Source organism: Micropterus salmoides, unplaced genomic scaffold (assembly GCF_014851395.1).
Source record: "Micropterus salmoides isolate LMB-PRFRI ecotype aquatic unplaced genomic scaffold, ASM1485139v1 Ms_hic_scaffold_11, whole genome shotgun sequence".
NCBI lineage: Eukaryota > Metazoa > Chordata > Actinopteri > Centrarchiformes > Centrarchidae > Micropterus > Micropterus salmoides.
The window spans coordinates 17,168,501-17,180,257 of NW_024040152.1; the positions used below are offsets into that span (position 1 = coordinate 17,168,501).

The following is an 11,757-nucleotide window of genomic DNA, read 5'->3' on the forward strand; positions in this document are numbered from 1 at the left end:
TCATGTTAAAAAGAAGAGTATTACTCGTGTTCCTTTTTAAAGTGAGTTTATTCAATCAAATATCCATGCTGGTATAATTGACGTGTGTGTGTGTGTGTGTGTGTGTGTTGAAACAGATTGTTATTTGCATGGGGTCATGTCTAAATGATGCTGGTACAAGTTCTTCAGCTTTTTCACAGCTTACAATGGATTTGAATAAAAATATTGTTCTTCAGTTAGAGAAAACTGTATGTCGTTTCAAAAGTACACCACCCCCAAAATCTTAATTTAAAAAAAACAAACAAAACATTTGAAATAAGGCAGGTACTTCGGGTCGAGTTCTCACTAAAGGGTGTGGCTAGCAACATCAATGCTAAAATTGTCACAGCAGCATAACTGACATGCTCAAAGTTCATTCAAACAGCTGCAGGCAACACATCTGTGACCCAACCAACATCCATGAGGCACACCGTCGACTCAATAACCCGGTTTCAGTGTTAAATGAATGCCGGTAATGTCTCTGTGAATGTCACTCATTCAACCATTCAATGGCAAAAAAAGAAATACCCTGAAGCACTGACTGTCCATTGGTTGTCTTTTCTTGCTAATATATAAAAGGAATGTGAGGAAAATTACATCACATACAGAAAAATGACCGACAGAAATGGCAGCAGCTTAAAGTTATGCAGAGCCACGTGAACATCAAAAGTAACAAACTCAGAGCAAAAAGACAATTTGAAAACATTTGTTAACCGTCTTTTGTTCCTATCATGCTCCGTTGAGAACAGAAAAATGCCAAACAATCCAAACCCCTCAAAAATCAGCTTTGAAGTTGCTTGTCTAACTGGAAATTTTAGGGAAATACTGGAAAGAAAAAGAACAGGAATAATGCCTTAAGACATTTTGCAAAGTACAATTATAAATATCAGAACTGTTCAAAGAACTTCACGCATTTAGCTGCACAACACACTAAAAAAAATGACCCACAGTATATTTTTCAGACACACAAATACAGTACCATTAAAAAAACAAATCCATTTAAGTTAATAAAAATGGACCTAGAAAAACATTAAAAGCTCAAATTTCAAATTGACACGGTTACTGTTACAGGCTTTTGTTTATTCAATCACTGTGCTCTGAGAGCACGCCGTTAATTATTCCCCAGACACTCTGAATGTTGTGCTCAATTCTCTCGGTTTAATTTAACCAAGATTTGATTAAAAACACATTTAACATCCTATGGCACACGTGAGGGAATTGACGGTTATGTGTGCATTAATCAACATTTATGCTGCCAGTGTTGTACTTCTGGCCAATGGGCTGCTTTACAGGGGCATCTAATTCACTGCTTTGCAACAGGCTACTGAGAGCAATAAGTGGTAGTTTCTCTGCGAGTGGCAATGACTGAATCAACAAAAGATAACCGACTTTAGCGACCTAACCGAAAACATTACTCTTTCAAAGTAGGTAAGCCATTTTTACACCATAAAACTGTCTCTAGACAGGAACTTTGACTAGAGAAAACTAAAATCTAACCCTGGCTATAGCTTAACTGGTGTTTCGTTTTGTTTTCCAGCCTTTGGTGATGTAATTCTCACTGCCCTGCTTGTGCACGGAGCATGTCAACCCTACATGTGCCTCTAATTTAATATTTCCTAACTGGACATCACACCATTCACATACAGATACATACTGAGCTGTGTTTGTTATTACAAAGATCCACATGAGCGCATCAGTGCATATAACTAAACATGTGGTTAAAATGTTCTGTTAAAAATAGCAACTCTAGAAACAGGTTTATAATGTGAAAACGGCTCACATCACATTGGAAAAAGTTTTACAGTTTTGTAAGGCAACCCATCTGTTTTGAAATCTGACCCTTTTGCTCGTTTAGGAACTCAAAAATTGTGCTTCATTGATGCAATACATTCTTCATCAAAAACCACTGGAACCCATGTTGTCTGAACAAACTCAGTGACATCTACACTACTTATGAGGAAAATACTTTGGATCAGCCCTCCCGAACCCCAAATTCACACTACAGGAATAAATAAGATCTGGCTTTCAATGTACAGATAACTATATTTTGAACAAAAGAAAAAAACATGTATATCAATGCACCAGTTAGATGAGTCCTTCCATGAAGATATCCTTTTTTGTTTGTGTGTTATTTGACAGCTTTCGTGTTTCTGTATGTGTGAACATATTTGTCATTTAACAGTTCAGTTGATATTTTTCTCCAGAATGCTTGAGGAAAAGAAGTGTCTTGCTTTATACGTCAGCTATCACAGAAACATGTTCTTAGCATTTCTAATTCTACTGAGGCCCAAAACAGCCAACAGAGAGAAACTTCTGACCACAATGATATGCAACGGGACAGGAATAACGACTCTTCAATTGCCTTTCAGACCCTCTTCTGCTGCAAGTGTGCAGTTGCAGCGAGGACACAATATCTAATCCTTTTGTATTGCCGTCATGTTTACTTGTTGATTATCATTTACATAGTTCAATGTCAGCAAAATTACATGACATGTCAGTCCCTTGTAACGAGGTGGCTGCAGAAGAAGAACTAAACAAAATTCACAATGTCAAGGCATCCTCTTTTATGTCATACTGGTATGTTTTAAATGTGAGTGTGCATGTCAGGAGCATTGTACTGTATGAGTATCTCAGGCATAGCATGACTTCACATTCAGGATGTTGATGATTTAAGAATTTTCACCTCCAGGTGAGCCAAGAATGTTCTTGATGACGGGTAAACCGCCTCCCAGTCTCCAGGTTGGTTTTGCTGTTGTAGTTCTCATTTTCTAGCTTGGGCTACCTGTATGTCCAGGTAAGGAATAGCCAGAGGTCGCTGAAGACCTCTTGATCAGTGTTTGTGTAGCAGCCGCGAAGAGACCTGCTACTGAAGGACGAGGCCAACCTGAAAAATACAGAGTCGCCTGCTGTTACAGGAGCTTTGACCAAAAGAATATGAACGTTATGTAAATCAGATGCTGAAGCTTAGTTGTAACTCAAGTGTTTGCCAAGTGGGTATTTACACTCACTAAATTAAAATGGACTACACCACTCAAAACTATACAGGTGCTGGTCATATAATTAGAATATCATCAAAAAGTTGATTTCAGTAATTCCATTCAAAAAGTGAAACTTGTATAATGTATACATTCATTCCACACAGACATTTACATTACAGATATTTCAAGTGTTCATTCCTTTTAACTTTGATGATTATAACTGACAACTAATGAAAACCCCAGAATCAGTATCTCAGAAAATTAAAATATTGTGAAAAGGTTCAATATTGAAGACACCTGGTGCCACACTCTAATCAGCTAATTAACTCAAAACACCTGCAAAGGCCTTTAAATGGTCTCTCAGTCTAGTTCTGTAGGCTACACAATCATGGGGAAGACTGCTGACTTGACAGCTGTCCAAAAGACGACCATTGACACCTTGAACAAGGAGGGCAAGACACAAAAGGTCATTGCTAAAGAGGCTGGCTGGTCACAGAGCTCTGTGTCCAAGCACATTAATAGAGAGGCGAAGGGAAGTAAAAGATGTGGTAGAAAAAAGTGTACAAGCAATAGGGATAACTGCACCCTGGAGAGGATTGTGAAACAAAACCCATTCAAAAATGTGGGGGAGATTCACAAAGAGTGGACTGCAGCTGGAGTCAGTGCTTCAAGAACCACCACGCAGACGTATAAAAGACATGGGTTTCAGCTGTTGCATTCCTTGTGTCAAGCCACTCTTGAACAAGACACAGCGTCAGAAGCGTCTCGTCTGGGCTAAAGACAAAAAGGACTGGACTGCTGCTGAGTTGTCCAAAGTTATGTTCTCTGATGAAAGTAAATTTTGCATTTCCTTGGAAATCAAGGTCCCAGAGTCTGGAGGAAGAGAGGACAGGCACAGAATCCACGTTGCTTGAAGTCCAGTGTAAAGTTTCCACAGTCAGTGATGGTTTGGGGTGCCATGTCATCTGCTGGTGTTGGTCCACTGTGTTTTCTGAGGTCCAAGGTCAACGCAGCCATCTACCAGGAAGTTTTAGAGCACTTCATGCTTCCTGCTGCTGACCAACTTTATGGAGATGCAGATTTCATTTCCCAACAGGACTTGGCACCTGCACACAGTGCCAAAGCTACCAGTACCTGGTTTAAGGACCATGGTATCCCTGTTTTTAATTGGCCAGCAAACTCGCCTGACCTTAACCCTGTAGAAAATCTATGGGGTATTGTGAAGAGGAAGATGCGATACGCCAGACCCAACAATGCAGAAGAGCTGAAGGCCACTATCAGAGCAACCTGGGCTCTCATAACACCTGAGCAGTGCCACAGACTGATCGACTCCATGCCACACGGCATTGCTGCAGTAATTCAGGCAAAAGGAGCCCCAACTAAGTATTGAGTGCTGTACATGCTCATACTTTTCATGTTCATACTGTTCAGTTGGCCAACATTTCTAAAAATCCTTTTTTTGTATTGGTCTCAAGTAATATTCTAATTTTTGGAGATACTGAATTTGGGATTTTCTTTAGTTGTCAGTTTTAATCATCACAATTAAATGAAATAAACATTTGAAATATATCAGTCTGTGTGTAATGAATGAATATAATATCCAAGTTTCACTTCTTGAATTGAACTACTGAAATAAATCAACTTTTTGATGATATTCTAATTATATGACCAGCATCTGTAGATTAGTTGTCAGTAAATGTTTACAAAAATGATCTGCCAGGTGTTGTGTTCTTTTAGCTAAATGAACTCTGACAATGTTAACAATAGCTTGCTAATACATGACCGCCTCCTGGCACTTAATAATGTAAACTGGGAAGGTTTTAAATTACATTTCTCAAAATACACATTATAACTCAAATGATAAAACATTAATTATGTAGACTAAATGATCAATTACCGTCAGTTAGGTTAGCTCAATCATTATTTCCAACTCACACATCAAAATAAATAAAAAAAGTCATTGGTTTGTTTATAAAGGATTCGCAGCTAAGTTTAATATTTGTTATGTTGTTTTTTAAGGTTATATGACAACTTGTGATGCAGCAGTAACTTCCTGTTTACATAGTTCTTGACTGGACAGCGCTAACCATCAACTTTCTAGCAAACGATTTACAAATTGCTAAAGTATTTACCGTACAAGAAAGTTTTCTGGTGCAACCTGATTTAGTTAAGAACTTAAGACGGACTTTTCACATAAACTTAAAGAAGGATTTACAACTAACTGGTGCAACCAAAGTGAAAAAGAATAATTCTTTAAATATGCACTACTGTAATAGCATTGCCCAACTGAGCCTTTCTGGGCTACTATTAATCCCAACACTACAGTGTTTTAGTAGACTTTATTTTGACTGCGCAACTTGCAGAGGCTATGGCATTAAAGGTAGCAGATATATTAAATACAGACAACTTCCACCACTATCAATAATGTCTACAAAATACATCTAGGACTGACTTCATCTCTCATTATTGGGTCTTAACACTACACTTGCTAATAGTTGATCGTTAGCTCAGACAAATCATGCCGCCGACCTTATCAGGGTCCATAGGGGGACATTTCCAGTTGTAGAGGTAATACTGCAGATTTCCATCTCCTATGCCAAACTTGAGCTTCTCCAGGAACACCTTGTTTTCCATTAGATCCAAGGCATTGAACACATCAAAGCCTTTCTGTTAAACACACAGAATAATAAGTCACAAACTAAATATGATGTTAAATTACACAGTAGCAAGAAAATCTATGAAAAGATTGGCTTGAGTTACAGTTGAAGGAAAAAGTATGTGAACCCTTTGGAATTACTTAGGTCTTCGCTGCCTCAGGGCCTGGAAGGGTTGCTATCATTGATGGGAAAAAAGTTTATCAAGAAATTTTGCAGGAGAATGTAAGGACATCTGTCAGCCAATTAAAGCTCAACAGAAGATGGGTGATGCAACAGGACAACGACCCAAACCTCAGAAGTTAAGAAGAAAATACACCTTCTAGAGTGGCCCAGTCAGTCCTGATCGCAACCCAATTGAGATGCTGTGGCATGACCTCAAGAGAGAATCACACCAGACATCCATAGAATATTGTTGAACTGAAATAGTTTTGTTAAGAGTAATGGTCCAAAATTCCTCCTGACCGTTGTTCAGGTCTGACCTGCAACTACAGGAAAAGTTTGGTTGAGGTTATTGCTGCCAAAGGAGGGTCAACCAGTTAATAAAATTACTTTTTCCTGCGACTGAAAAAAAAAAAAAAAAATTCTTGAACAGTTCTTTATTTATTGAGATTTAAAGTTGACTGATGGTACCATAGAACAGTTTAATTATTTGGTAGGTAGGTATGTTTTTACAACAACTCTACATAGAGCATAACATTACCAGTTTGGCTAGGATCAGTGCGTCATTCATTAAGTCCAGAAGTGGGGTTTGTGTATGAACATTGTAAAAAGAGTAAGCAGCCTTCAGGCTCCTATGGAGAGGGTGATGCATCACGGTCGAGGGCAGAGTGTAGAAACTAGCGAAATCTGTCAGTACACCACCAGCACCCTGAGAAGAGAGTCACAGCTCTGTTTAATAAACAGATAGGAATACAAGAAACAGGCCGTTAGTATCTTGAAGACAGAAATTGATTCCAGATACCTCTACTACATATGTGTCAATTATGTTGTCCTGTGGTAAGAACCAGTGAGCCACCTCCTCTTCATCCATAGAAGGTGCAAGTTGGAAACGAGTCAGGTAATTCTGTAGCAGCTCGGTGACCTGGCGGAGGTCACGCCTCTCCATTGGCCGCAGACCCGGGGTCTTGGTGCTCTATATGGAGTGTGGAGAGCAAGAGAAAAAGTGGATATAAGTTCCTGCCACTAATAAGAATTGTAAAGGGAGATCCAGGACTGACAGGTGTTAAGAGTTTACATCTGGTAGTCTGTAGAGTTTCATGGTTCTTTGCAGGGTCATGTTTCTGCTCAGGTGAGAGAACTTTACTTCCACAAGCTTTCTGGGGTTCAGAGAACGATGCCAATATCTGACACAGACAGAGGAACCAAACAGAGAAAAAGAGTATTGGTTTTAAATGACTTTCTGACACAATATCCTTTGTGTTTCATGTTTGAATTGTGCACAGTATACCTGCATGTGGACACAGGTTTAGGCAGAACCACTCCTGCTGTGTATACTGCTTGAAATATTCCTTCTAAGTTCACCCTCCGTGTGATCTCTCTGATTAGCACTGGAGCCACGCGCTTTGAACGCAGCTTCTTATGGACACACAGGAAGTTGATTTCAACCAGCCTCTTCAGTCTGGAGCAGCAGAAGGAAAGAACAGGGCTTTTGCATAACAGTAAAAGGGTTTCTATTGACTCATATCACTGCTCTGCTCCAAATGCATTTGATCAGTTGTGAGTGCTCACATGTCATAGATGCGTATATCTGCAGGGATGGCACTGATGAAGCCAACAAGCTTCTTATTTGAGGACACTCTCACTCCACAATGCCACTGTGGTAGCCAGCCAGGTGGGCGCAGAGCCCTGAGAGAGGAGGAAAAGCTTAGTGGGAGAGCCAACAGTTAAATACTGTGTATATGATTTAATCATTTTTTTGGTGAACAGTAAATTAATAAACAAGAGCAACATGAGCTGGAAGCTTACCATTTGAGAAAGTTTGGTGAATAATCAAATCTGAACATGTTGTCGTCATCCTCCACATAGTTCTCATTCAACAATGTGTACAACTCCTTCAGCTGAAAAAGACACAGCAAACAATTTATTTTGTTTATCGTTTCTACAAAATGTGAGCTGCAGTGATTAGTCAATTAATAAATTGGACCACTGAAAGACAATGAATCGGCAACAATTAATTGTTTAAGTAATTTTTCAAGCAAAAATGTCAAAGATTTGATGGGTTTATGATCTCAGATTGGAGAATTCCTGACTTGGTCTAACTTTAAATTAGATTTTATTCATTTATTTTGGGGTTTTGAACCAAAAAAAAAAAAAAAAGACATTTGATGTCACCTGACCTCTCAGATACTGTAATAGACTTTTTTTTTTACTGTTTTCTGATCTTTAAAAGACCAAACAACTTATCAAGAAAACAAACAGCAGATTAATTCACTTTGAAAATAACCGTTACCAGCCCGAATTAATTTATTGTCTAAAGTTCTGAGACAGACAATGTACTTACTACATCTGCATTGCTGAGATCCAGAGTGTCCCACATAAAGCCTTGAGGTAAGGAATACGGCTCCTGTCTAATGTTTTCTTTGTCTGCTTCTATCGGCCCATGACTTGTCACCACCTCATCTGCAAAAACAGCATAGCTCTTGTCAAATATACAGGACTCTTTTCCAATCACCACATTTTCAGTGCACCTGTAAACGTCCTGTTCTTGCATTTTGCCCAGGTGACACTGATCCTGAGCAAGCACCAAACCAATGCGTCTTTTTAAAATTGGTAAAACCACAAAACTGCTGACAGTTACACTTATAAAATCTGCTTCTACTGGCCCTGTGTTGACCAGGCAAGCCTGTGGCACTGCGCAGACCTGATCTTTGGCCAATAGTTGTCATGGAAACAGCTTAATCTAATGCCACTAAGCATGCCCAGTGAGTACGCCTGGACCCCCAGCGAACTTCACAGCTGACATGTTTTTGGGACACTGGCTTTAAGCAGCACAGACCGTGACAAAATAAAACCAGTAGATGGCACTGGTGCACATAAACAGTGTCAAGAAAGATGAACATGGAGCTTCTGCAGACAGCTGAAGTAACACTGTTTGAGTTAGGGATGCAAATTTTGAGGAATTTCCGTAACCATCCATTGGCCAAGCGGATGATTAATAATTACTCAATCATTAACATCAGTTTATGAGGTACCAAATGCGTGCCTGTCCCTACTAAAAGCCTAATTTAAACATAACATGGACCATTTTTCAGCACAATTCAAATATTTTGATTTAATTTTAAATGCTTGCTCTAAGCTGAGTATGTCCTTACTTAGCTTGGGCACGGGCTGGGTGTCCCAGAACTGGTACTTGTGCTTGGCTGCCTCATCGATGCTCTTTGCTGGACCCTGGCAGGACAGCAGCTCCATGGCTCTTTGGATGTCCTGCAGCTTCTGAATGGGCAAGCCAGGGTTCTACATATAGAAAAGACAATGGACGTTCAGTGCAAAGAATTTAAACTTGAATTAACCTTTCCTGCATGTATGATATGTCTGTATATCATCTGGCCAAAGACAGAATGTCCTACATGATTCAAATGTAGTCATGAAAGACACATCTGAGGGCAAGTGTGATTTATACCCCTTTCAAATAAAAACCTTTGTGCGAGATCAAGCCACATTTGAAACCAGACTCTGGTAACAAATATATACTGTATCATAACTGCTCACCAAATACCCATTTCCAACTGTAGCTCAGCACATACCCCAGTCAAACACTGTTATTGTGAATTTCTTTATCCTGGTTTTGGACATTTTCTGGAAATTACATTATCATGGAACATTAAAACCCTGTTTTTTCATATCCTAGCATACATGATTTTAACAGTACCCAGGTTTGTGATAGCATAGGCTTGTAGTTTTTTGCATTTGTAGTATTCCTGGTAAACTGTAATGGTGCATGTTTCCAGTGTTTTTGTCTCTGCTGCCTGAATTCTGATTGATTTTCTTCTTTTGATCTGCAGACACTAAAGACAAGACAATTTTAATGTATCCTCTATACTGATGTCAGTCTTTCATTTCAGTGTGCAGATAATCATTCAATTCTTCATTTTTTTGTGTTTGTTTTATTGAATAACTTCTCACATAAGTCAGGCCGAGGAAGCACTATGCCCACAGGACAGGTGTTAACGTACGACAATATCCCTGTTTAGTATTGGAGTGCTCCAGGTAGCAAATATCACTGTTGTTTCTCAAAACCGGAATATGGACTTGCCATGGTTTCTAAAAACTTGTATTGCATGGGCAAGAAATATAACAGGGATAGGTAGCAAATTCCAAGGAAATGTACCCAGCATTTCAAGGTTGCTTTGACTAGAAGCCACTACCATTATAATTAGGTTTAAGTCACCTCAGTAAATCTAGGGTTATTATAGGCCATGAGTCTAGGCCAAGGTTGAATAACAAACCTTGGATTACTGACCCATTAAAACTGATGGGAAACAAACATTGTTTTCTTGGGTTGCTTATATGCAAAAGGACTATTCTGCGTTTCCCTTCCACCGGGTTAGTGGGTTATGATTTTGGATTTTAGCTCCTGCCATGAAAGGGTCTTTGCAGATTTCAATGGGTCATCACCGCACCTTTATCTCCTGAGAGTCAGAGGCAGAGTCAGACTTGGCTCCTCCCGAGCTTGGCTTCTCTTTCTTCCTCTTCTGCTTCTTCTTCTTCCTCTTGGCCCCCAGATCTCCCCCTGGACTCCTACAGATATGAACACAAACGGAGCATCACTGATCAGGGGCTGACTTTGTGTTGACTCCTCGCCACACACGCACACAGCTGAGCTAACCTAACGTTAGCTAACTAACGGTTGGTCTGAACGGTTGGCTGTCATCATGTCATTCAGTCGGGACGCTACCCGAGAGTATATATATTTGTACGTGAAGGAACAGACGGGTAAAAAGACAAAAAATGACATTGCAATAGAGGTTTAAAATCAGCCTTTCTCCTGTGTTTACTAGCTTGAAATAACGGCCTTGTAACAAACAGCCCGCTGTGTTTGTCGGCTAACGTTAGCTACCTGCGCTAGCTATTCCCGACCCGAGCACACACATAAACAGGCAGCGCTCAGACGGGCTGCCTGAAATTTACTGTGTATCCCAAACGGACTGGGCAGGCCATCCTCACCCTTGCATATGCTCATTCTCCTCTTCGTTGTCTCCGTCTATCCCGCAGGTGTCCTGATCGTCCAGTTCAAGGCTCTGCTGACTCGCCGCGGATTCACTGTCCTCCGCCATCATAAATTTTTTTTTTTATATTGCCAGGCGCCGTGTGAAAGCGATCACGGGCAACGAACGAGAGATGGAAAAACAAAGAAACTGCTAAAGGAAACCGCACCGCCTAGAGGCCAAGGAAGGAAAAACAGAGCCACACTCTTACCTTTTAACGTAAAATACAGTCTAGTGGTACCCAAATCAAAGTTATCCCATTTTAAGTTGAAAAAAACTGTCACTAGTAACAGTATCCGGGTTTCCATGTATTAGTTTGTGGTTTCAGTAATGAAAATCAACACTGCGACCACTATTTCTTAGTCAATTTTATGTTGCTCCTGGCTAAATTTCATATATACAAATGCAAATTTACAAACCAAAAACCCCTATTTATAGGCTTTGAGAAAGAAATTGAACTTTATTTTAGAACACTCAGTTTCTCCTCCAACAAAAAGACTGTTCGTTTGAGGTCTTTCTGACATATCTATTTCCCCCCTTTTTTTGCTGCATTGGTCTGTTATTGTACCCCCTAGTTAAGTACGTCCGTATCCTTGCAATGTTATGATTCTTGTTATATTTAGCTTTGATATAATTTTTACATTTATTCATTTAGTTGATGCTTTTATCCAAAGCACCTTACAATTGCTATATATGTCAGGAGTCACACGCCACTGGAGCAACTAGGGGTTAAGTGTCTTGATTGTTGTCTCACAGTGGATTCTCATACCAAAGACATGTCTTATCCACTGCACCATCAACACCAAATTTTCTACCAATAAAGAGAATATGCATAAAGACAATATATATATATATATATATTGTTCTTCAGTGGGGAAAATTCCCTTTGCCTGGGTGGTA

The 11,757-nt window shown here is 39.7% G+C and overlaps 1 protein-coding gene across 3 annotated transcripts; it reads right to left on the minus strand.

Annotated features, from left to right (window-relative positions):
- Window positions 1-29: 29 nt before the first annotated feature.
- Window positions 30-11,360, minus strand: nmt2 (N-myristoyltransferase 2). 3 transcript variants are annotated; one of them, XM_038711488.1, is made up of 12 exons: window positions 10,817-11,357; window positions 10,273-10,390; window positions 8,965-9,106; window positions 8,154-8,272; window positions 7,619-7,710; window positions 7,382-7,498; window positions 7,101-7,271; window positions 6,888-6,996; window positions 6,615-6,785; window positions 6,354-6,521; window positions 5,526-5,663; window positions 30-2,902 (listed from the first exon to the last, which is right to left on the minus strand). In XM_038711488.1, exons 1-12 carry the CDS (start codon window positions 10,927-10,929, stop codon window positions 2,882-2,884), a joined length of 1,479 nt encoding a protein of 492 aa, XP_038567416.1. In that variant the 5' UTR covers window positions 10,930-11,357; the 3' UTR covers window positions 30-2,881. The 3 variants fall into 3 exon arrangements, 2 of the variants coding, with proteins under 2 accessions (XP_038567416.1, XP_038567417.1); XR_005443412.1 differs by lacking the exon at window positions 30-2,902 and adding an exon at window positions 5,970-6,138 and having other exon boundaries at window positions 5,527-5,663; window positions 10,817-11,360; XM_038711489.1 differs by lacking the exon at window positions 30-2,902 and having other exon boundaries at window positions 5,526-6,138; window positions 10,817-11,360.
- Window positions 11,361-11,757: the final 397 nt, after the last annotated feature.